This window comes from Dipodomys spectabilis, unplaced genomic scaffold (genome assembly GCF_019054845.1).
Source record: "Dipodomys spectabilis isolate Male_0828 unplaced genomic scaffold, ASM1905484v1 ptg000299l, whole genome shotgun sequence".
Taxonomy (NCBI): Eukaryota; Metazoa; Chordata; class Mammalia; order Rodentia; family Heteromyidae; genus Dipodomys; species Dipodomys spectabilis.
In genome coordinates, this window is record NW_024870976.1 from 2,622,130 (window position 1) to 2,646,341 (window position 24,212).

The 24,212-nt window shown below is 58.4% G+C and overlaps 2 protein-coding genes and 1 long non-coding RNA gene across 4 annotated transcripts in view; 2 read left to right on the top strand and 1 right to left on the bottom strand.

Moving 5' to 3' along the window:
* Nadk (NAD kinase) overlaps window positions 1-14,704 on the top strand; it is a 31,593-nt gene extending 16,889 nt beyond the window's left edge. For both annotated transcript variants that reach the window (XM_042701936.1, XM_042701935.1), the window contains exons 2-12: window positions 431-646; window positions 2,767-2,850; window positions 8,186-8,315; window positions 9,428-9,536; window positions 9,640-9,725; window positions 12,309-12,411; window positions 12,940-13,088; window positions 13,227-13,326; window positions 13,403-13,560; window positions 13,950-14,032; window positions 14,435-14,704. In XM_042701936.1, coding sequence (XP_042557870.1) covers window positions 471-646; window positions 2,767-2,850; window positions 8,186-8,315; window positions 9,428-9,536; window positions 9,640-9,725; window positions 12,309-12,411; window positions 12,940-13,088; window positions 13,227-13,326; window positions 13,403-13,560; window positions 13,950-14,032; window positions 14,435-14,603 — 1,347 coding nt within the window. In that variant the 5' untranslated portion in view covers window positions 431-470 and the 3' untranslated portion in view covers window positions 14,604-14,704. The remainder of the gene's footprint in view (window positions 1-430; window positions 647-2,766; window positions 2,851-8,185; window positions 8,316-9,427; window positions 9,537-9,639; window positions 9,726-12,308; window positions 12,412-12,939; window positions 13,089-13,226; window positions 13,327-13,402; window positions 13,561-13,949; window positions 14,033-14,434) is intronic.
* LOC122127344 lies at window positions 283-14,775 on the bottom strand. The gene is made up of 4 exons (XR_006151133.1): window positions 14,702-14,775; window positions 13,204-13,215; window positions 7,740-7,744; window positions 283-295 (listed from the first exon to the last, which is right to left on the bottom strand). It is a non-coding gene; the product is annotated as an uncharacterized LOC122127344 (long non-coding RNA).
* Window positions 14,776-16,958: 2,183 nt separating this feature from the next.
* Window positions 16,959-20,096, top strand: LOC122127323 (tyrosine-protein phosphatase non-receptor type 12-like). Its single transcript, XM_042701922.1, is given in 4 exon segments — window positions 16,959-17,211; window positions 17,213-17,565; window positions 17,568-18,092; window positions 18,095-20,096. Coding segments are annotated over 4 exon segments (2,331 nt in total). The 5' UTR covers window positions 16,959-16,990; the 3' UTR covers window positions 19,327-20,096.
* The last annotated feature ends 4,116 nt before the right edge of the window (window positions 20,097-24,212 follow it).

Below are 24,212 nucleotides of genomic sequence, written 5' to 3' on the forward strand. Positions count from 1 at the left end.
CAGGTTTGTGTTTACTCAGTCTTATTTGGCTTTTCTCGGCTGAGTTATTTGAAATTACGCACCTGTTTTCCCTCAGATTAATGTGCTGTGACTTCTGCTTCAGGTTTACCTGTCTGGCTCTTTTTTTTTTTAGTTGGCTTTTAGCCATGTGGATGGAGTTACATAGCAGCTGAGGGCTGGGTCTGGAGCAGGGTCACACTGCTCTCCAAGCATCCTCCACACCCTGCTTTTGGAGACATGCAACACTGAAGGTGTGAGGGAAACAAACCACCCCCCCCCCTCCCCAGCCTGGGCCCTTAAATGTCTTTGAGGTAGAAATAGGCTATATTCAAAGCAGTTTGAAAATCACTTTGGTCTTTATTTCCTTTGGATGAGATGAGCGTGTACATTATTTCTTACCCAGATGCGTTGCTTTCTTTATTACACTTAGGCATCAGTGTCTTTCTGGCGGGATTTCTCACTCATCAACTATGGAGATGGAACACGAAAAGATGAGCGTGAGCAAGGAGTTGAGTCCGGACTCGGCCTTCTGCTGCGCGGCGTGCCATGGGGATGAGACCTGGAGCCCCAGCCACCCGCTCCGGGGCCGGGCCAAGTCTCGGAGCCTGTCTGCCTCGCCCGCCCCGGGCAGCACCAAGGAGTTCAGGTGGGCGGACCCTCCTCCCCGTGCTGGGGGTGACTAGTTAGGACTGGCACCAAGAGTTCTTCGGGCAGCCTATGGCAGTGCGTGTCAGCTGTGCTTAGTGAGAGCCTGGCGCAGAAGATGGGCTGGGTCCTGGGGCCAGGCTGGCTTGGGGACACGTGCCAGACACGGCACAGCACCCCCCTTGTGCTCTGTGAGGTTTTCCTGGGACCAGCAGCTGAATTGACCCCAGGGCCCTGACCATACCTGTGACATGCAAGGCAGACTGCTGGCTACAAGCAGTTGGCTGGGACGGTGGCTCGGTGGTGAAGTGCTCGCCTAGCACGCATGAAGCCCTGGGTTCCATTCCTCATGTGCCACATACACAGAACGAGTCGGAAGTGACACTGTGGCTCAAGTGGTAGAGCAAAAGAAGACTTGAGCAAAAGACGCTCAGGGACAGTGCCCAGGCCCTGAGTTCAAGCCTCAGGACTGACAAATTAAAAAAGCATGCTGTGTCTTCCATGAGGTAAGACAACCTGCAGAGCCCCACGGGAGGGTGGGGGGAGCTCTGCTCATTCCTAGAGACGGCCCTGGGGCTCTGGGACCTGCTTGGACCCTGGTAGCCAGCACCGTGGCCCTGATGGGCAGGCTCGTCACAGATTGCTTCTCCTGCATGTGCTTCTGGACAGAACTGCCTTGGGGCCCACCAAGAAGTGCAGGGAACTCTGAACCTTCTAAGAGGGGGACTGAGCCAGGCGCCTGTGGCTCACGCCCGTTATCCTAGCCACTCAGGAGGCTGAGATCCAAGGGTCATAGTTAGAAGCCAGCCCAGGCAGGCAGGAAAGTCCGTGAGACTCTTAGCTCCAGTTAGCCAACAGAAAACCAGAAGTGGTGCTGTGGCTCAAGTGGTAGAGTACTAGCCTTGAGCTGAAGAGCTCAGGGACAGTGCCCAGGCCTCGAGCCCCACAGCCAACAAAAAAAAAAAAAAATGTAGGCCTGAGCCAAGGGCCTGGTGAGCACGGAGCGGCAGCTGCCCCTACAGGAGAGAGCTTGCTTTTGTTGCCCATGCCAGAGGACACAGATGGAGACTGCTCGCCTAGAGATGCATTCTGTTCTGCAGGCTCCAAACCGCCTTGCTGCCAAGCCTCTCGTTGCTGTTGGTGGTGGTGGTGGTGGTCATGGTCATGGTGGTCGTGGGGCTTGAACTCTGGGCCTGGGCACTGTCCCTCAGCTCTTCAGCTCAAGGGGAGTACTCTACCATTTGAGCCACAGCGCCACTTCCGGTTTTCTGGTGGTTTATTGGAGATAAGAGTCTCATAGACTTTCATGCTGGGGTGGAGTCTGAACTGAGATCCCCAGATCTCAGCCTCCTGAATAGCTTCCTCCTGCCTTTTGGAGGTAAGCTTGCTGCTGCTTGTTTGCTGACTCATGGAGAACACTGGGCTCAGATGGACTGTGTGGCCCTAGGGAGGGCAGCATGGGTGGGGGGGGGAGGGCAGCTGTGTGGCTGCCTTGGCTCTTGCGGGAGCCCTGGACCCCCATGAAAGAATCTATGGTCACTTTCCACTCAATGGAAAGATTGGTTCAGAGTGAGCCCTGCATTCTTTGGTAATGTAGTAGCACATACATTAGTTTCTCAGTTGCTAAAATACATATTATTTAAGCACATCTTTTAAGATTTTGCTCATCTTTTTGTGTATGGGGTACCAGGGCCTCATGCAGGTAGATGACCACTCTGCCACCGAGCCTCATTCCCAGACCTGAAGTCTGTATCTTATTAACATCTTCCTTATGGATATGTGGGATTTCCAGTGAACATTTCTGGTAGAATTTTAATCTGCATTATTTTGAGACCTGTCCAAGGTCCTAATTCCTGATTAAAGGCCCAGAGCCCAGTGGAAGACGTTGTAAGCCCAAGACGACGCAAGTCCGCATGCTACTGGTTCGAAGCCATTGTCCACAGTGTGCACGGTTGCCCCTGCCTCTCCTAGCTACCAGCTGGGGTCAGTGGAGCCCTGGCCAGGCAGGTTCTCCAGCTGTGCCACGGATGTGCCGTGATGGAGCTGGTGGCCCTGTGTCTTTTGGGGTCTGGTGACCTGGATGTGCCTCTCGCCGTGCTGACTGTAGCCCCCTTCCCGCAGGCGGACGCGCTCTCTGCACGGGCCCAGCCCGGTGACCACGTTTGGACCAAAGGCCTGTGTGCTGCAGAACCCCCAGACCATCATGTGAGTTCCACCCCTGGGGCTCGGTCCAGGGGCAGGGTGGTGCGTGGGCCCCGGGTCCGTCCTGGGGCAGGGTGCGGGGGCTGATGCGCAGTGCAAAGCGCTTCTTCTGGGTCCTTCTGAAGGAAGCCTTGAGAGAAGCCTTGAACTGTCCCTAGCGGATACCATGCAGCTCCACGTGGCTCAGAAGCAGGGGCAGTGAGCATGAGCACACCCCTGTAGTGCCAGTGCTCAGGAGGCGGAGGCAGGGAAGTCCGTGTGGGTAACGTGGAGGCCAGCCTCAGCTACGCAGTGAGACACTGCAGACACGCACGCACCCACAACACAGGGAGCACGGAGCACACCCAGCGGTGGTGGCCGCAGGACGCGACGGCGCTGGCAGGGCCGCGCCGCTGCTCCCCGCCCCGCGCTGCGCCCGTCCAGCGCTTCCGCCTTCTGAGAGTTTGGCTTGTCCCGGCTTCGCTGCTTAATTGTTAATAGCACAGACACAGTGATGGGCTTTCTTCTCAACCTGATTTTAACTGCTTGAAAGAGCTCCTTCTTGTTGGTTGTGTGTGATGTGTGTGTTGGATGTATGTGGTATGCGTAATATGTGTGTGCCGTGTGTTGTATATGTGTGGTGTGTGGTATGTTGTGTGTGTGTATGTATCTACACGAATATATTGTATGTGGTGTATATATAGTGAGTATGCGTGTGGTATGTGTGTGATACGTGGTGTATGTGTATATATATTTATACACACACATATAGAGAATGTGGCATTATTTATATTGTGTGTGGGATGTGCCTCCTGTGGTGTGTGTGTGTGTGTGTGAGTGTGAGTGTGGAGATGGAGTCCAGGCCTCACACGTGCCAGGCAGGCCTGCTCTGTCTGGCAGCACCAGCCAGCACGCCTTGCAGCCCGCCACGCACCATAACGGCCCAGGAAGAACGCAGTGGATCATTTGACCACAGTCTTGCTCACCAGTCACTTCCCATCATCAACTTCTTTTTAGAATTTGTTGACTCCAGAAATGCAGGTATTCTCTTAGTGTGTTCTGCATGGTGGTCTAGTTTTTGGTTTTTTCCCTCTGAGAGGGAATCATTTCAGGATGCTGATATTCGTGCTTTGTTATTTTTGTGTGTGGTTTGTTTGTTTGTTTGCCCGTCCTGGGGCTTGAACTCTGGGCCTGGGTGCTGTCCCTCAGCTCTTCAGCTCAAGGCGAGCGCTCTACCACTTGAACTACAGCACCACTTCCGGTTTTCTGGTGGTTTATTAGAGATGGGAGTCTCACGGTCTTTCCTGTCCGGGCTGGCTTTGAACCTCGATCCTCAGATCTCAGCCTCCTGAGTAGCTAGGATTACAGGCGTGAGCCACCGGCACCCAGCTTCACTTCCAGCTTTTTCTGTGTATGTGGTGCTGAGGAACAGAACCCAAGGCTTCCTGCAGGCTGGGCAAGCACTCTGCCACTGAGCCACCTATCCAGACCCCAGTCATCTGTCCAGACTCTGAATTTACACACTTTGTCACATTTTACGCCTTGAACTGTTAGTTGTGCTGCTTCCCCAGAGAGATCTTCACTGTTGGTTCTCTGGAGGTTGGACACCCTAATGTCCCACCCTCTCCTGCTAGGGTCAGTCACGTGAAGGAGCCATGTGTCCAGGGTGGCCATGTTTGTGCTTGTCAGATGGAAGGATCCACCTGATAGGGAAGCCCCTCTCCAAGGCAGGCACTGCATGTCGTGAGGACCAAGGTTCCTAGCCAGGCCGGCATCCCGGGGTAGAGACCCAGCCCCAGGCCATGACCCAGGCCGTGCCCCAGGCCATGACCCTGTGCATCACAGGAGGGCGGGCAGAGGACAGCAGCATGACCACTATGAGACCTGGCCTGTGTTCAAGCCCTCAGAGCGGTGTCCGCCCCACCATTAGGTCTCGAGGACCTCAGCTGAGCCAAAGAAAACATAGGGTGCCCGTGGGGATGAGGAGCTGAGCGGTGGCCTGACCTGTGTATTGCTGCTGCCAGATGTGGGTTGGGGGAGGGGGTCCTGACCATTTGCCCCAGAAGTTTCAACTTCACTTTCCTGTCTGGGCAGCCTTGAGTGTCAGCTCCTTGTGCCAGGCCAGGGCTGCTTGCAGGTGTTGGTGTTGCCTTGTGCACCCAGTGCCCAGGGCCCTCCTCTGCGCAGAGCACTGGTCCTGAGGTCAGGCAGCCTCCCCAGGAGGGCCCAGCCGGCTACGGTCTGTGTCCAGCTTGGGACAGCCGTGTCAGCCGGCTCATCTGCGCTCCGGCTGTGCCTGGGTGGCTGGAGCCCAGCAACTCCCTGTCGCTCAGGAGCTCCTTCGCAGGCTCCATAGGAGGAGCTGCGCTTCCTTCTCGGGCTGAGATCTGGCCATGAGCCTTTGCGTTTGTTGGTTACAATGTCTGAAGCTACTGGCCGCGTCAGTGGCTAGATGTCCCTGAGCAGCACGGCAGGTCCGTTGGAGCTGGCCCTGCCCACTCAGCCCTGCACCTGCAGCCTGAGGGCTGGAAGGGCCAGACCGCTCCTCCATGGTGGCCCAAGAGGAAGTTGAGGAACTGGTTTGTGGTCACAGGAGAGGCTGGCACCTAGGCCTCGTAGAAGGTAAGTGGCGGTGGCTCTGCTTAGCTGAGTCTGCAGGCACGCCTTGGACTGGGCTGGCCTAGAGCAGCCTTGATGTGTGGCTGGCAGGCGCTGGGCGTGCTGTGTGTGGAGCTGGAGCGGTGGGGTCTGCTTGGGCGCCGGGCTGTGGACACCCACGCTCTTGGGTTCAGGCTGGGACTGCCTTTCACCTGCCGCCCTTTCACCTATGGGTGGCTTGGGAGCTCTGCCCAGTGGGCGGGCCTGGGCCTGGCATGGCTCAGCTCCGACGGCACAGCCAGGGCTCTGGGCTGCCCAGGCCCGGGCTGCATTGCTGGGGAGCCTAGGGCGTGGCAGAGCAGGGCGGTGGCGCTGGGCTTTGGCTGCTGAGGTCAGCCTGGTATTTTCAAGTAAGCAGTCAGACAGAAGAGGGTCATATGTGGCCGTAGGAAATCTTATTTTCACGTCCTTAAGTTTGGGAAGCTCTTTTGACTTAGTTGTTTCTGAAAGACTTGTAAGTCTTCTAAGAAATGTTCCACTTTCAATTTTGCGGGTGCGAAGCTAGTCGTGTAATGCGGGATTGGGAGCATGTCAGCGGGCAGAGCTGCGTGCATGCCTGCTAGCGACGTGGGCGGGGATGCTGTCTCCTAGAAGTGGAGGCCTCGGAGCCGTGGGCCTGGCACAGCGAGCTCAGAAGGGGTGCCATGAGCGGGCCCTCGCTTCCCACAAGGGCCTGGAACCGGTGAGTGGTGTCTGGGGCCATGAGCGGGCCCTCGCTTCCCACAAGGGCCTGGAACTGGTGAGTGGTGTCTGGGGCCACCTGGGACGAAGGTGACACTCGGTTGCCATAATTTGTGGCTACCCCTTGGTTTTGAAAGGTGCTTCTCGGCGGGGGGTGCATGCTGACCAGTCTTTCTGCAGCTGGGGCTGAGGAGGTCAGTATGGAGCGCTGACCCACTGGCTGGCCAGCCACAGCCACCTTCCAGCAGCTGCCAAGGGCAGGAGGTGGTCCTGGCATGCGTGCAGACGCCCTTTTCTGGGTGTTTGGGTGTTCTGGCCTGGTGTGCCCCAGGAATCTCAGCAGGGATGGACACGCGGCTGGGTAGAGTCTACTTTTGGAGACCAAGTGTGGACAGTGGGTCTGCGGCTTGAGCTGGTCTGTCACAGGCACCGGAAACCCGAAGCCTTGCGCGCCAGGAGGGCCCGTGCTGCCTACCCGCAGACTTTCACTTGGTTTCTCTTATTTCTTTGTGCTGGTACTGGGGCGTGAGCTCTGGGCCTGGGCGCTGTCCCTCAGCTTTCTTTCTTTCTTTTTTTTTTTTTTGGGGGGTCCGGTCGTGGGGCCTGAACTCTGGGCCTGGGCGCTCTCCCTCAGCTCAAGGCTAGCGCTCTACCACTTGAGCCACAGTACCACTTTCGGCTTTTTTTTTTTTTTTTTTTTTTGGTCGGTCGTGGGGCTTGAACTCTGGGCCTGGGCGCTGTCCCTCAGCTCTTCAGCTCAAGGCGAGCGCTCTACCACTTGAGCCACAGTGCCACTTCCGGTTTTCTGGTGGTTTATTGGAGATAAGAGTCTCACGGTCTCTCCTGCCCAGGCTGGCTTTGAACCGCGATCCTCAGATCTCAGCCTCCTGAGTAGCTAGGATTACAGGTGTGAGCCACCAGCGCCCAGCTCCTGGCTTTTTTCTTATGTGGTGCTGAGGAATCGAACCCAGGGCCTCATGCATTGCAAGGCAAGCGCTCTACCACTGAGCCACTTTCCCAGCCCCCCTTAGTTTTCTTTGCTCAAGCCTGGCACTCTTGAGCCACAGCTCTACTTCCAGCTTTTTACTGGTTAGTTGGAGATAAGAGTCTCTTGGATTTATCTGTCCAGGCTGCCTTTGCATGAAGATCGACCTGGGTGCTGGTGGCTCACACCATGAAGGCCATGGTTTGAAGGCAGCCCAGGCAGGAGCGTCCATGAGATTGTCTTCTCTCCAGTTAACCACGAGGCAACCGGAAGCGGAGGTGTGGATTGGTGCAGGGGTATGTGTGTGTGAACACACGCACTCAGGAAGTCCATACAGGCGTGCGCACACACATGCACATGTACATGCACAGTCCACAGTGATTTGGAGTGGTGAGCTCTGCTCAGGGAGGTGTGGATTGATGCAGGGGTGTGTGTGCGTGAACACACACACACACAGGAAGAGTCCACACAGGCGTGCACACACACATGCACACGTACATGCGCAGTCCACAGGGGTTTGGAGTGGTGAGCTGTGCTCAGGGAGGTGTGTCCAGTGTAGCCAGTGTCCTGAAGAATTGTGGGATCAGACACCCTCTGGTCAAGGTGTCGACCTGGACTTCTCTTGGCTCTGTATGTGGTCTCTGTTCCCATGGCTGTCGTTAAGAAGCTGAGCGTGGCCTCAGTGGTTCATCCATCACGGTGAGTGGCAGGTGTGCGTAGCAGAATGCACAAGGAGATATGGCCGGAGTCCTGCAAATGCCACAGGCCAGACAGGGCTGCCTCCTCCAGGCCTCCGGCAGCTGAGGGTGCTGCCCCCTGCTTGTTCTCCTGTGGGACTTCTCTACCGTCTGTGAGTGGGCACAGGGGCACCGCCGGGTGTCCGTGTCTGTGAGTGGGCACCGGGCCACCCAGGGGCTCCGCCGGGTGTCCGTGTCTGTGAGTGGGCACGGACCACCCAGAGCACCGCCGGCTGTCTGTGCCCCTCTCGCCGAGGGAGGAGGACTGCGGTTGTAGGCTGTCCTCTCCTCCCCAAAGGCATATCCAAGACCCCGGGAGCCAGCGGTTGACGTGGAACAAGTCCCCCAAGAGCGTGCTTGTCATCAAGAAGATTCGGGACGCCAGCTTGCTGCAGCCCTTTAAGGAGCTCTGCGTGTACCTCATGGAGGCAAGTCGGGGGCCTGCAGCCGCTGCGTGCTCAGGGTGAAGGCCTGCCCGTGGGGAGCCTGGCCCCAGAACGTGACCTCCCACCTCCCACCTCAGAGCCTCTTGGGTTGCCCCAGGTCTCTCAGGAGCCCTTTGCAGCAGTCCTTGCTAACAGCCCAGCTCCACAGGCTGGGTAAGGTTCATTTTGGCTCCCAGTTCTGGCAGTTCAAGGTCAAGGGGCCATATCTGGTGATGGCCATCTTGCTGGCAGCCCTAAGCACCACCTGGTGAGACACAGGATCTGGCTAGGCACCTGGGGCTCACGGCTGTAACCCTAGACACTCAGGAGGCTGAGCTCTGAGAGTCTTGGTTCAAAGCCAGCTAGGGCAAGAAAGTCCTGAGACTCTTATCTCCAATTAACCACCAAAAGGAGCACTACCAGCCTTGAGCCAAAAAAGCTTAGGAACAGTGTCCAGACCCTGAGTTTAAGCCCAAGACTGACACATTAAAAAAAGGAGGAGAGGGCTGGGAAGGTGGCTCAGTGGTAGAGCGCTTCCCTTGCATGCATGAGGCCCTGGGTTCGATTCCTCAATACCACATAAGCAGAAAAAGTCGGAAGTGGTGCTGTGGCTCAAGTGCTCTTCAGCTCAAGAGCTGAGCGCTCTTGAGCTGAAGAGCTGAGGGACTGCGCTCGGGCCCACAGTTCAGGCCCCATGACGGACCCCCAGAAAAGGCGAGACAGCCTCTCTGTGTATGTGAGCACATGCAGGGTTTCTTTCCATAAAGCCTCCGTGATTGGAGTGTGGGGCTTCACCCAAGGCCCTGCCTCCCAGGCCCCACTCTGAACACGCAGTCAGAGTGCATTCCCACCCTCTCACCGCACGGTGGGGTCACAGGCAAGCAGTCCGATCACAGCCAGCAGGTTAGAAATCTGTCTTGAGGTCCAGAGGCCTGGAAGGCCAGAACCTCCTGCCGCACAGCAGTGAGGGGGAGGCTGGAAGGGACCAGGGCCCCAGAGAAAGCCACTGTTCTCCCAGGCTGCCCCTGCAGAGGCCTGGAAGGAGTTCTTTGCAAGGCCCCTGGCCCAGCCAGGCTTGTGGGGGCCACGTGGAGCTCAGTGAGCCATGCTTGCAGGAGAACAACATGATCGTGTATGTGGAGAAGAAAGTGCTGGAAGACCCCGCCATCGCGAGTGATGAGAACTTTGGACCAGTGAAGAAGAAGTTCTGCACTTTCCGAGAAGGTGCGTCTTCAGCTGTGGCCGGAGCAGCTGCCGGTGCTCTGCCCGTGCGTTGGCGTGCGGCCCGGGGGTGACGGCGCTCTTCTGCCTCCTGACTGCTTTCTAGATTATGACGACATTTCCAACCAGATAGACCTCATCATCTGCCTGGGGGGCGACGGGACCCTGCTCTACGCCTCCTCACTCTTCCAGGTGAGGCAGCAGGGCAGCCGCCTGCGTGCGCGGGCGCGGGCGTGGGGGGTGCGCCAGGGCGCGGGCCGCTGCCTGCAGCCGCTCACCAGCGCTGCCCAGCTCTTCTGGACTTGAGTTTGGGGGTTGCGTTTGTTTGTCAGTCACAGGGCTTGAGCTCGGGACCTGGGTGCTGTCTCTGAGCTCTTTTGCTCAAGGCTCGCGCTCTATCATTTTGAGCTACAGTGCCACTTCCAATTTTCTGGTGGTTACTTGGAGATAAGAGTATCTCAAGAACCGGGCGCCGGTGGCTCACGCCTGTTATCCTAGCTACTCAGGAGGCTGAGATCTGAGGATCACAGTTCAAAGCCAGCCGGGATAGGCAAGCCCATGAGACTCCTATCTCCAATAAACCACTAGAAAGCCGGAAGTGGCGCTGTGGCTCAAGTGGTAGAGCGCTCACCTTGAGCTGAAGAGCTGAGGGACAGCGCTCAGGCCCAGAGTTCAAGCCCCACGACCGACAACAACAACAAAAAAGTATCACAAGGACTTTCCTGTCCAGGCAGGCTTCAGATCTCAGCCTTCTGAGTAGTTTAGGATTCCAGGCGTGAGCCACCTGTGCCCGGCAGGTGCAGTTTGTCTTTGTGCAGTTCAAGTGCTGGCTGAAGAGCAAGTGTGAATGACCAGTGAAGAGCTGTGTTCGTGCTTCCTGTGCTGGGGGGAGGAGCTGTGGCCTGGCCCAGCCCGCAGAAGGGAGGATGGGCAAGGGCTGGGCTGGGAGGGGAGCTGGAGGGAGCGGGCACGGACACTGGCTGGTCGTTCGGAGTTTTTGGCTACTTCCTCCACCCATTGGGGCCTGGCCTTGGGCACAGGAGCGCACTGGGCCAGCGACCAGTGCATGCCAGGGCGAGTCCCTCGGGGAGGAGGGCCGGTGTTGGAGCAGGTTCTGGCAGAGGCTGCTGGGGACAGCAGGAGTCTTTCTGCAGGCTACAGGTAGCCTGTGAGAGGGCCCTGGCTCCTCGCCCAGCCCCGTGGTGCGGGTGCTGCCCAGGCTGCACCTCAGCGCCCCCCCCACCCCCGGTAGCCTGTTGGTCGTGGACTCCATCAGAGCCTGTGCACAGGCTGTGAAGGCTGCATCCCTCCAGCCCCTCCTCCCTGGGAGGCAGCCTCTTCACTGAGGCCCTGTCCTGGCCCCAGGGGACGCTGGCCAGCGCCCTGCGCCGGGGCGCTCCCACTCGAGAGCCACTGGCAGCTCCAGGCTTGTGGGTGGACGGCGCTGCCCGCCCTCTCCTCTCCACAGGCAGTGTGCCTCCAGCGATGGCTGCCCGCCCTCTCCCCTCCACAGGGCAGTGTGCCTCCAGCCATGGCTTCCACCCTCCCCTCCACAGGGCAGTGTGCCTCCAGCCATGGCTTCCACCCTCCCCTCCACAGGGCAGTGTGCCTCCAGCCATGGCTTCCACCCTCTCCCCTCCACAGGGCAGTGTGCCTCCAGCCATGGCTTCCACCCTCTCCTCTCCACAGGGCAGTGTGCCTCCAGCCATGGCTTCCACCCTCTCCCCTCCACAGGGCAGTGTGCCTCCAGCCATGGCTTCCACCCTCTCCCCTCCACAGGGCAGTGTGCCTCCAGCCATGGCTTCCCGCCCTCTCTCCCCTCCTCAGGGCAGTGTGCCTCCAGCCATGGCTTCCTGCCCTCCCCTCCACAGGGCAGTGTGCCTCCAGCCATGGCTTCCACCCTCTCCCCTCCACAGGGCAGTGTGCCTCCAGCCATGGCTTCCCGCCCTCTCTCCCCTCCTCAGGGCAGTGTGCCTCCAGCCATGGCTTCCACCCTCTCCTCTCCACAGGGCAGTGTGCCTCCAGCCATGGCTTCCTGCCCTCTCCCCTCCACAGGGCAGTGTGCCTCCAGCCATGGCTTCCACCCTCTCCTCTCCACAGGGCAGTGTGCCTCCAGCCATGGCTTCCACCCTCTCCCCTCCACAGGGCAGTGTGCCTCCAGCCATGGCTTCCACCCTCTCCTCTCCACAGGGCAGTGTGCCTCCAGCCATGGCTTCCACCCTCTCCTCTCCACAGGGCAGTGTGCCTCCAGCCATGGCTTCCTGCCCTCTCCCCTCCACAGGGCAGTGTGCCTCCAGCCATGGCTTCCACCCTCTCCCCTCCACAGGGCAGTGTGCCTCCAGCCATGGCTTCCACCCTCTCCCCTCCACAGGGCAGTGTGCCTCCAGCCATGGCTTCCACCCTCTCCCCTCCACAGGGCAGTGTGCCTCCAGCCATGGCTTCCACCCTCTCCTCTCCACAGGGCAGTGTGCCTCCAGCCATGGCTTCCACCCTCTCCTCTCCACAGGGCAGTGTGCCTCCAGCCATGGCTTCCTGCCCTCCCCTCCACAGGGCAGTGTGCCTCCAGCCATGGCTGCCCGCCCTCTCCCCTCCACAGGGCAGTGTGCCTCCAGCCATGGCTTCCACCCTCTCCTCTCCACAGGGCAGTGTGCCTCCAGCCATGGCTTCCTGCCCTCCCCTCCACAGGGCAGTGTGCCTCCAGCCATGGCTTCCACCCCCTCCCCTCCACAGGGCAGTGTGCCTCCAGCCATGGCTTCCACCCTCTCCTCTCCACAGGGCAGTGTGCCTCCAGTGATGGCTTTCCACCTGGGCTCGCTCGGCTTCCTCACCCCATTCAACTTCGAGAACTTCCAGTCCCAAGTCACTCAGGTGATAGAGGGTGAGTTGGAATGTTTGGGAAACATGGGGTTGCATTCCCATGTGAACAGTGAATGAAGTAGCACTTAAAAGTTTGAGGATTTGGCTGGGTGCCCGTGTCTCACGCCTGTGATCCTAGCTACTCAGGAGGCTAAGATCTGAGGATCACGGTTCAAAGTTCAAAGCCAGCCTGGGCAGGAAAGTCTGTGAGACTCTTATCTCGAATAAATCACCAGAAAACTGGAAGTGGCGCTGTGGCCCAAGTGTCAGAGCACTCGCCTTGAGCTGAAGAGCTGAGGGACAGCGCCCAGGCTGAGGGGACAAGTCAAGATGGAAGGGTTTTTAAGTTTGGGGTCTTTTAGGTAGTCGTACGAACAGCTTGCAGTCTGAGTCGGGTGTGAGCACTTGTGTTTTGATCACTGTCACCCCTTCCATTGCTCTCCCTTAATGCTGGGGGTCAGCAGCCTGGGCTGGAGCCGCGCCGTGTGCTCTCAGAAGGGAGGGGCCGTGGGGCCGGGCGGGCGGGCCCTGCTGACCTCTGGTACCCCAGGGAACGCGGCTGTTGTTCTTCGGAGCCGGCTCAAGGTGAGAGTGGTCAAGGAGCTCCCAGGCAAGAAGGCGGCCTTGCACAACGGGCTCAGCGAGAATGGCCTGGCTGGCGTGGGCGCGGAGGCTGGGAAGCAGGCCATGCAGTTCCAGGTCTGTCCTGTGGCCCTGGGGCTGTGGCCGGGGGGTGGGGGGGGACGTGGGGCTGGATGCCATGGTAGCACCACAGGTGCCTGTGTGCCCAGTGCTGCTGGCTGACCCCTCTGACCACAGAGGCCCCCTGCTCCCCAGGTCTTGAATGAGGTGGTCATCGACAGAGGCCCTTCCTCGTACCTGTCCAACGTGGACGTCTACCTGGATGGGCACCTCATCACCACGGTGCAGGGTGATGGTAAGGCTGGGGACAGGCTGGGCCCCGAGAGCCCTGTGCAGGACCGAGCGTGACGCCCGCACCCTGTCCCCACCAGGTGTGATTGTGTCCACCCCAACGGGCAGCACAGCGTACGCAGCGGCAGCCGGGGCCTCCATGGTTCACCCCAACGTGCCAGCCATCATGGTCACGCCCATCTGTCCCCACTCACTGTCATTCCGACCCATCGTGGTCCCTGCAGGGGTGGAGCTGAAGGTCAGAGCCAGTGCCCCTCTGCCTCCTCTGCTTGTGAGCCTCTGGGGGACAGTGACAGTGGGAAGCAGCTACTGGAGCCCCAGCGTGCCGCTGCCTCAGGCATGTGAGCCCCTGGCCTGGGCTCAGGAGCCTGCCCACCTGTCAGGGAGAGCCGGCCAGCCCTCCCGGGGCCAGGGCAGGTGGCCCTCGGTGAGGAAGGGCCGGCCGGCTTGCTGGCGCCAGCCCCAGCCCCAGCGTCCTCCTCACACTCGGCGGCTCTGGCCCCCCGGGCCAGGCCTGATCGCAGGTGGTGCCTTGTGTAGGAAGCTGCTGGCGCGCTAGAGCAAGGCCAGAGCTGCCGGGCCCGGGCCCCGCTCAGCCCAGCCCCCCTTCCCCTCTTGACCCCTCAGATTATGCTGTCACCGGAAGCCAGGAACACGGCCTGGGTGTCCTTTGACGGCCGGAAGAGGCAGGAGATTCGCCACGGAGACAGGTGTGGGGCTGCAGGGCTGGCGTGTCGGCCTCCCCTGTGCCAGGCAAGGCCTCAGGACTGTGGCTGGCCTGTGGCAAGGCCTGGCTGGGGCTGCAAGGGGCACAGGTCAGAGGGTCCCCTGGGTCTGTCACCCCGCTGGACCTGAGTGGGCCTGGCCCACCATCCGCTCCACGCAGAGCCTGCCAGCCATGCCCCCAAGCCTCTTAGCCTAGCAGGGCCTCCCGGAGGCCTGGGGTGGATGCGGGGACAGGTGACCCCTCCACAGGCCTACCAAGTCCCGCCTGGCCCACTATCTCTAAAAGAGATAGGCCCCTCAGGGCTGGGAGCGCTGGGGCAGCCTGGGAGGAGCGGGCGGGCGCCCTGGTGGCTCTGTGCTCACAGGCCTGCCCCCCCCCCCCCCAGCATCAGCATCACCACCTCCTGCTACCCACTCCCCTCCATCTGCGTCCGCGACCCGGTGAGCGACTGGTTCGAGAGCCTCGCACAGTGTCTGCACTGGAACGTGCGGAAGAAGCAGGCGCACTTCACCGAGGAAGAGGACGGGGACGGGGGCGCGCGTGAGGACGGCTAGGCCGCCCGGACCAGCCGCGGTCTGCCCCGCCTCTGGGGAAGAGCCTGGGCTGCTTCCGTTCTGGGCTGGGTGCCAGCCTGCACTGCTCTGGCCGGGACCCTGCGAGTGCAGGTCAGGAAGCTCCCCCCAATCAGTCTATTGAAATTCTGAGGGGTCAGAATGAATTGATCTCCCTTTTGATAATTGAAATAAATGTCTCAGCCAAACTCTTCCTTTAACTGCCATGCTTTTCCCCTGGGCTCTGCATCTTCTCCCCTAAAACTCTGGAGGTAGCCTGCCGAGTTCGCTGCGGGTCGACCGCAGGGTGCACCTGCTTGGCCTGCAGTTTCTGGGGACCGGCGCAGGCTGCGGGGTGGCATGGAGCCCCTCGCCAGCCAGCGAAGCGGCAGTCCCAACCACATTCCTCACGCAGCGGGTTCAGGGAAGATGTGTAAGTCCTGTTCTGTACTTCTTAGAGACTCTCTTAAATTTCCTGAAGTGCTTATGTACATATTTTATTGTACACTTGGGAAGATGTAGAAGGACGGTCCAGTGTTTACATCATGTCTACCGGGCAGAGGGTCCAGGAGCGGTTTGGTGCTTCCGGGGCCGGGCGGAGACAGCCAGGCCACAGCCCTGTGCCTCTGCCTTCCTGAGCTGTGTGTGCCTCGGCGCCCCATATCCTGCGCAGTCTGTGATCCGCAGCCGCCTGGTGTGGTCCAACGCAAGGCAGCGCCCGCCCTAGCCAGGGGACACGGTGGACATCTGCTTTGAGTTGGTATCTCAACGTTTTGTTTTCACCTGATAAGTTACTCTCATGCCTGGATGGGCCTCCTGAAGGCACGCAGGTGCGGCACCGTGCCCAGCCACCAAGGGCCTCCCTGCGGATGGCTGCGCGGCCCAGGCCAGAGCCCGAGCCCTCTTCATAGGAGGTGCATGGCACCGTCTTCTCCTGGCACCTGTGGGCCCTAAACAGCGAACGGGCCATCGAGGGGTGCAGGGTGCTGTCGAGCCTGGGGAGCAAAGGTGCGGAATTGGACCTCGTCTAAGGAAGTGGGTGCCGGTGCTGCGTGCTGCTGGACGGTCTAGAGCACTTGGGGCTTTGAAGCAAATTCTTAATGTTTCATATTGTTAATATCTTGAAAATTTGTTAATTATTGATGAAAGCCTTATTACTATTTTCAGACCCTTTCAATAAACTTGTTTAAAAAAAAAAAAAAAGACTGGGTTGAGTCATTTTGTTCCAGCTCTCTCTGACCAATGTGAGGACTGAAGGGCACTGGGCCTCCCAGCGGGCTCTGGGCTGGCCAGGCCAGGCACCTCCCAAGGGACCGGGCTGGAGCACAGCCGCCTCCGGCCCAGACCGGGCAGGGCACCCAGAAAGGGCACTGCCACCAGAGAGGCACAGAGCCTCGGTGCCAGGCCCGCCAGATGGCCTGGGGAGCCCAGAGCTGGCCCGGACCCTCAAGCCTTGCCCGCCAGGGACCCGGCCCTGGGCCCAGACCTGATTAGGTCACAGTAGCTGGAAACTGGCAAGTCCTAGCTGGTCCCCAGTGGCTAGGTCCTCGGTGCCATGGACACAGGCACCAGCCCACCCCGGGTCGAAGCCCATTGTGCAGCCGCCTCTTGGATCAGGCTCCCCAGATCCCCAGTTGCCATGCAGAATCACAGACTGCTGAGATCCACTCATGAAACACATTTTGGAGCCAGGTGCTGGTGGCTCATGTCTGTAATCCCAGCTACTTAGGAGGCTGGGGTCTGAGGACTGCAGTTTGAAGCCAGTCCAAGCAGGAAAGGCTGTGAGTCTCTGGTGTCCACTAGACTACAAAACTAGCTTGAACACAAAAGAGAAAAAACATTTTGGGGGCTGGGAAGGTGGCTCAGTGGTAGAGTGCTTGCCTTGCATACATGAGATCCTGGGTTCGATCCCTAGCATTCCATAAGCAGAAAAAGCCAGAAGTGGCGCTGTGGCTCAAGTGGTAGAGCGCTAGCCTTGAGCTGAAGAGCTGAGGGACAGCGCCCAGGCCCAGAGTTCAGGCCCCACAACCGGCAAAAATAAAAAATAAATAAAAATAAAATTGTGGGGGAGCGGAGGGCCGTGTTCCTGAGGCGGCGGCGGCGTCTTGGACGGCGGGGAAGGAGGATGGAGCGAGCTGGGGGTTGGGGTTGGCGCTAGCCGCCGCGGCTCGCCTGGCGCCGTGGGAGAGCGGCGGCAGCTCCGGAAAGTTGTGGTGTCGAGAGCCGAGCCGGGCCGGTGCTGCCGCAGCCGCCGCCCGGGGCGGTGGGGAGGAGGCCGGCGCGGCGGAGGCTGGAGGGGGTCGAGAGGCAGGGCGGGCCGGGAGCGGCGCGCTGGGGAAGACAGAGCAGGCTCTGCGGCGGGCGGGCGGGCGGCGGGGGGACGCGGGAGGATGGAGCAAGTGGAGATCCTGAGGAAATTCATCCAGAGGGTCCAGGCCATGAAGAGTCCGGACCACAATGGGGAGGACAACTTCGCCCGGGACTTCATGCGATTAAGAAGATTGTCTACCAAATATAGAACAGAAAAGATTTATCCCACAGCCACTGGAGAAAAAGAAGAAAATGTTAAAAAGAACAGATATAAGGACATACTGCCATTTGATCATAGCCGAGTTGACTTTGAAAACTCCTCAAGATTCAGACTATATTAATGCAAATTTTATTAAGGGTGTCTATGGGCCAAAAGCATATGTGGCAACCCAAGGACCTTTAGCGAATACCGTGATAGATTTTTGGAGGATGATATGGGAATACAATGTTGTAATCATTGTAATGGCCTGTCGAGAGTTTGAAATGGGAAGGAAAAAATGTGAACGCTATTGGCCTTTGTATGGAGAAGACCCCATAACATTTGCACCATTTAAAATTTCTTGTGAAGATGAACAAGCAAGAACAGATTGCTTCATTAGGACACTGTTACTTGAATTTCAAAATGAATCTCGTAGGGTCTATCAGTTTCATTACGTGAATGGCCAGACCATGACGTTCCTTCATCATTCGATTCTCTTCTGGATATGATAAGCTTAATGAGAAAATACCAAGAACATGAAGATGTACCTATTTGTATTCATTGCAGTGCAGGCTGTGGAAGAACAGGGGCCATTTGTGCAATAGATTATACGTGGAATTTACTAAAAGCTGGGAAAATACCAGAGGAATTTAATGTATTTAATTTAATACAAGAAATGAGAACACAAAGGCATTCTGCAGTACAAACAAAGGAGCAGTACGAGCTTGTTCATCGAGCCATTGCACAACTGTTTGAAAAACAGTTACAACTGTATGAAATTCATGGAACCCAGAAAATTTCTGATGGTGTAAATGAAATTACAACTGAAAACGTGGCTAGCTCCATAGATGCTGAGAAACAAGATTCTCCTCCTCCAAAGCCACCAAGGACTCGCAGTTGCCTTGTAGAAGGAGATGCTAAGGAAGAAATACTACAGCCACCAGACCCTCACCCAGTACCACCCATCTTGACACCATCTCCCCCTCAGCCTTTCCAACAGTCACCACTGTGTGGCAAGACAATGACAGATACCACCCAAAGCCAGTGCTGCACATGGCTTCATCAGAGCAGTCAACAGACCTCAACAGAAACTATAATAAGTCAACAGATGTTCCAGGGAAAAATGAACCAACTGTTGAACAGGCAGATAAAAAATTGGAACGAAACTTAAGTTTTGAGATTAAGAAGGTCCCTCTCCAGGAAGGACCAAAAAGTTTTGATGGGAACACTCTCTTGAATAGAGGACATGCAATTAAAATTAAATCTGCTTCGTCTTGTATGGTTGATAAAATGTCTAAGCCACAGGAGTTAAGTTCAGGGGATGTAAAAGTTGATGATAATCCTGAGAATTCTTGTGTGGACTACATTACAACACAGTCAAACAAGGTTTCTGCACCTTCAGAAGAATCACAGAATTCAGATACACCACCAAGGCCAGACCGCTTGCCACTTGATAAAAAAGGACATGCAACGTGGTCATTTCATGGACCAGAAAATGCCACATCCACAACTGATTCATCTGAAGGCAAATCCTCAGATACTATGAAAACTATGAAAACTGTGAGTTCAACGCCAAACCCTACCACAGAAGCTGAAATCCATGATCTTGTGGATCATCATAGCAGTTCACCTCTATTCATAGCACCCCTTAGCTTTACTAATCCCCTTCACTCTGATGATTCAGACTCAGATGAAAGGACTTCTGATGGTGCTGTGACAAAGAAGAAAACTACAATTTCAACAGCAAGTGCCACAGTTTCTGCTGCCACCAGCACCGAAATCATTTCTACGAGGAAAGTATTGCCCATGTCCATTGCTAGACATGATGTAGCAGGAACCATACATTCAGGTGCTGAACAAGATGTTGACATTAGTGAAGATTCACCTCCTCCCCTTCCTGAAAGAACTCCTGAATCTTTTGTACTAGCAAGTGAACAGAGTGAGTATATACCTATAAGATCTGAATGGAGTGAACTTCAAAGTCAGGAATGGTCTGAACAAAGAGAGTCTGAAGACTTGATAACCTCTGGATATGAAAAATGTGATCATGTATCAGGAGGTAATCACATCACAGAGACTTGTACAGAATGTCCACCTACTTTCAGTGACAAGAAAGATCAAGTAACAGAAAGTCCAACAGAAGCCACAGATATTGGTTTTGGTAATCGCTGTGGCAAACCAAAAGGACCAAGAGACCCACCTTCTGAATGGACATGATTCAGGGAATACAACCTTTAAATTATACTGGAAAATTCAAGTGCCACTGAAAGCCAGATTTATAGTATTCCATCTTTAAAATGTGGGACTAACAGCAGTGTAGATTGTTACCTTAGTATTTTTTGCTGGGATCATCTACCTGCCTTATACTACAGTTAGGAAAAAGTATTACATATGGTTTATTTTGTAACTTCAAGTATTATTGCCTTAATGTCTCTTAACACTGTTACACGCTGCTTGTAGACCTGTTAATACAGTAATAATTTTATGATGAATTGAGTTCATGGACTATTTTGCTGTTTTATCATGTATGCATTATTTTGTATATGTACAGGGCAAGTAGTTATATAATTTGATAAAGTTGGAGTCATAAAATATTATTAACAGAAGATGTAAGAAATTTCTGCATGGTCTAAATCTTTGTGTATCTTATTTGTAAATTATTTGCCCTGAAATTTTAGAAAATAGTTTCTGAATTTTAAAATTGCTGGATTCATGCAGCCAGCATTGCAGGTTATCAGCGATCAAAGATTGTAATAATAATACATTTTGTAAATTATATGGAAAAGGTTATTTTTATATTATAAATTGTCTAATTGTCCATCCTAATTGTTTTGTTTTCATCTAGTTATGGAGATTCAGTAAGTGCCTTGGAACAATATTGAATTCTCTTAGCTCATGTGTGTTACTTTAATATTGGAACTCAACTGGGTTTAGAAGACTATCAAAATATTTGACCTGCCATTAAAAACAAAAACAACAATTTTACAGTGCAAAAAAAAATAAATAAAATAAAATTGTGGGAACCCACAAACATGCACGTGGGGCTGTGGAATTCTAGCCCAAAGATGGCCTTTGCCAGATGTGAACCTGTGACTTGGGCCAGAACTATGAACCCAAACCAGATGACCTCTGTAACTTACCCTGACCGTGTCACTGAGTCCCGAGGGGCCAGGCTGGGCAGACCATACCCCCTCCACGGGCCCTTTGCTCAAGTCCTCTGGGAGTCTGCATACCAAGTCCTCAGCTCCCAGACTCTGAGGCCTGGAGCCCTGTCCTCCCCTGCTGCCCCAGGCACAGACGCCTCCTAGCCTGAGGATGCCCATGCTCACAGGAGCTCCACTCATTAGGGGTGGCAGGCTCCGGAGATCACAGGACTGATAGGACTTAATAACTGGGAGGGGAGGGGGAAGATAGAGAGCTGGAGCCCAGAGACTAGTGGCTCAGCCTGTCATTCCAGCTATTTGAGAAGACAGGTGAGGAGGGCCAGGGTTTGAAGTCAGCCAGGACATCTCAACAAACAATCCAGACATGGCGGTGTGCGCCATGGGCAGTGTCATCCAAGAGACTTCAGAGGCATTGGTGGGAGGATGGCAGACGTAGGCAAAATGTGTGAGACCTTACCAAAAACAATAAAGTAAAAGGGCTGGAGACAGGGCTGGAAGAGCAGAGTATCTGTTTAGCGAGCCAGTCCGGCCAAAGGGCAAGGGCTCCAGGGCTCACAACTGCAATCCTAGCTACTCAGGAGGCTGAGACCTGAGGATGGAGGTTCAAGGCCAGCCGGGGCAGAAAAGTCCCTGTGAAACTCTTAGCTTCAATAAACAACTCAAAAACCAGACGTGGTGCTGTGGCTAAGGTGGTAAGAGCACAGGATGGCACCCAGCCCAGAAGTCAAGCCCCAAGACTGACCAAAAAAAAAAAAAAAAAGCCAGGGGCTGGGAAGGTGGCTCAGTGGTAGAGTGCTTGCCTTACATGCTTGAGGCCCTGGGTTCGATTCCTCAGCACCACATAAACAGAAAAAGCCGGAAGTGATTCTGTGGGCTCAAGTGGTCGAGTGCTCGCCTTGAGCTGAAGAGCTGAGGGACAGCGTCCAGGACCAGAGTTCAGGTCCACAACCAGCAAAAAAAAAAAAAGAAAAAGCCAGAAGTAGCTCTGTGGCTCATGTAGTAGAGCACTAGCCTTGAGCAAAAGAAGCTCAGGGACAGCACCCAGGCCCAGGACTGACAAAAACAGAAAGAAAAAAAAAACTGGGCACCAGTGGCTCATGCCTATAATCCTAGCCATGGAGGAGGCTGAGATCTGAGGATGATAGTTTGAAGCCCTCAGGCAGACAAATCCAGGATGTGGCTCAAAGGGTGGAGTGCCAGCCTGAGTGAAAAGCTGAGGGAAAGGAAGAGGCACTGAGTTCAAGCTCTAGTACTATTGCACTCGTGTGTGCACGCACACACAGGCACACAGGTACACAGGCACACGAGTACACACAAGACCATCTGGGTGAGTCTCCCAGGATGGCCCCTCCCTCTGGGGATGCTGGCGGTGGACAAGAAGAATGGGGCAGGCCCATCTCCCCCCACCACGAGGACAGCCTGCGATTCCAATCCAGCACACTAGCCTATCTTCTGGGCTCTCTGGAGCCCGGGCTGCGATTGAGCCTGTGGCAGGATGGGACCAGCAGCCTAGGAGTCTGGGAGATAATCAGTCCTGTGTGAATTTCTCTTGGCCTTTGGTTTAATCTGGGAAGGGGTCAGAGCCTCCACTCCCCCTGGCGCCTGACCTGAGGGCCGCAGACTGCAGGAGTGTCTTGCACAAGCACTGTACTGGTTGGGCCTCACCCCAGGACCTTTGGTTTGCATTTAGCTTTTGGGATAGGGTGTCCCTGAGTTCACCCAGCTGGCCTGGGACTCAAGGTGGCACACCACCACGCCTCTACAAAGGAAAGGGAGCGGTGTGTGGGAGAAGCCCAGTGCGGGGGGGGGGGGGGGGGGCTCATCTGAGGGCCAGGGGGCTGCGTCCTTGGGGGAGGGCAGCCCCCTCCCCTGGAGAGGCAGCCGCTTTCTTTTGTTTTTTGGTGGTGGTGGCGGTCGTTGGGCCTGAACTCTGGGCCCGGGCGCTGTCCCTCAGCCCTTCAGCTTTGGAGCTCCTGCCTGGGCTGGCTTCGAACTCGGATCCTCAGCGCCCGGCGGTTTTTGTTTTCTTCCGTTTTTTTTTTGGTCGGTCGTGGGTCTTGAACTCTGGGCCCGGGCGCTGTCCCAGCTCCCCAGCTCAAGGCGAGCGCTCCACCGCTTCAGCCACGGCGCCACTTCCGAGGCCGCACCAATCGAGAAACTCCCTGGTTTCCTTGGCTCGGACTAGTGACTGACGGACTGATGGACTGAACTGACGGACTGATTGCTGGATTGATCTATGGCCCCCTCCCCCGCTCCGCGCCCTCAGCTCCGCCCCCTCCCCCGCTCCGCCCCCTCCCCCGCTCCGCGCCCTCAGCTCCGCCCCCTCCCCCGCCCCGCCCCCTCCCCCGCTCCGCGCCCCCGGCTCCGCCCCCTCCCCCGCTCCGCGCCCTCAGCTCCGCCCCCTCCCCCGCTCCGCCCCCTCCCCCGCTCCGCGCCCTCAGCTCCGCCCCCTCCCCCCCTTCGCCCCCTCCCCCGCCCCCTCCCCCGCTCCGCGCCCCCGGCTCCGCCCCCTCCCCCGCTCCGCGCCCTCGGCTCCGCCCCCTCCCCCGCTCCGCGCCCTCAGCTCCGCCCCCTCCCCCGCTCCGCCCCCTCCCCCGCTCCGCCCCCTCCCCCGCTCCGCCCCCTCCCCCGCTCCGCGCCCCCGGCTCCGCCCCCTCCCCCGCTCCGCCCCCTCCCCCCGCTCCGCGCCCTCAGCTCCGCCCCCTCCCCCGCTCCGCGCCCTCCCCCGCTCCGCGCCCCCGGCTCCGCCCCCTCCCCCGCTCCGCCCCCTCCCCCGCTCCGCGCCCTCAGCTCCGCCCCCTCCCCCGCTCCGCGCCCTCGGCTCCGCCCCCTCCCCCGCTCCGCGCCCCCGGCTCCGCCCCCTCCCCCGCTCCGCGCCCCCGGCTCCGCCCCCTCCCCCGCTCCGCCCCCTCCCCCGCTCCGCGCCCTCAGCTCCGCCCCCTCCCCCCGCTCCGCGCCCTCAGCTCCGCCCCCTCCCCCGCTCCGCCCCCTCCCCCGCTCCGCGCCCTCAGCTCCGCCCCCTCCCCCGCTCCGCGCCCTCAGCTCCGCCCCCTCCCCCGCTCCGCGCCCTCAGCTCCGCCCCCTCCCCCGCTCCGCGCCCTCAGCTCCGCCCCCTCCCCCGCTCCGCGCCCCCGGCTCCGCCCCCTCCCCCGCTCCGCGCCCCCGGCTCCGCCCCCTCCCCCGCTCCGCCCCCTCCCCCGCTCCGCGCCCTCAGCTCCGCCCCCTCCCCCGCTCCGCGCCCTCAGCTCCGCCCCCTCCCCCGCTCCGCCCCCTCCCCCGCTCCGCGCCCTCAGCTCCGCCCCCTCCCCCGCTCCGCGCCCTCAGCTCCGCCCCCTCCCCCGCTCCGCGCCCCCGGCTCCGCCCCCTCCCCCCGCTCCGCGCCCTCAGCTCCGCCCCTTCCCCCGGCTCCCCGTCCCCCGGCTCCCCGTCCCCCGGCTCCCCGTCCCCCGGCTCCCCGTCCCCCGGCTCCGCGCCCCCCCGGCTCCCCGTCCCCCGGCTCCGCGCCCCCCCCCCCCCCCCCCCGGCTCCGCGCCCCCCGGCTCCGCCCCCTCCCCGGCTCCGCCCCCGGCTCCGCCCCCGGCTCCGCCCCCGGCTCCGCGCCGCCCCCCTCCCCGTCGAGGCGGGGCGCCGGAGCCCGTCGAGGAGTCCGCGTCTTCCTGCGCGTCACGTCCGGCCCTAGGCCCCGGGGTGTCGGGGATCTGAGCCCCCGAGCCCGGCCGGCGGGCGCCCCGTCAAGCCCGGGTGCCGCGGGCCCCAGGACGCGCGGGGAGTCCCGCGGCGGCGGCGCCGCGGGCCGGGCGGCTGGGCCGGTGGATGAGCGGGGCCCGCGGTCGTCAGCCCGCGCCGGGCCGCCCTGGCGGAGCCGCGCGCCCCGCCGCGCCGGGGGCCGCGCCCGGAGGCCCAGCCTGGGCCCGCGCCCGCCTCCGCGCACCGGGCGGC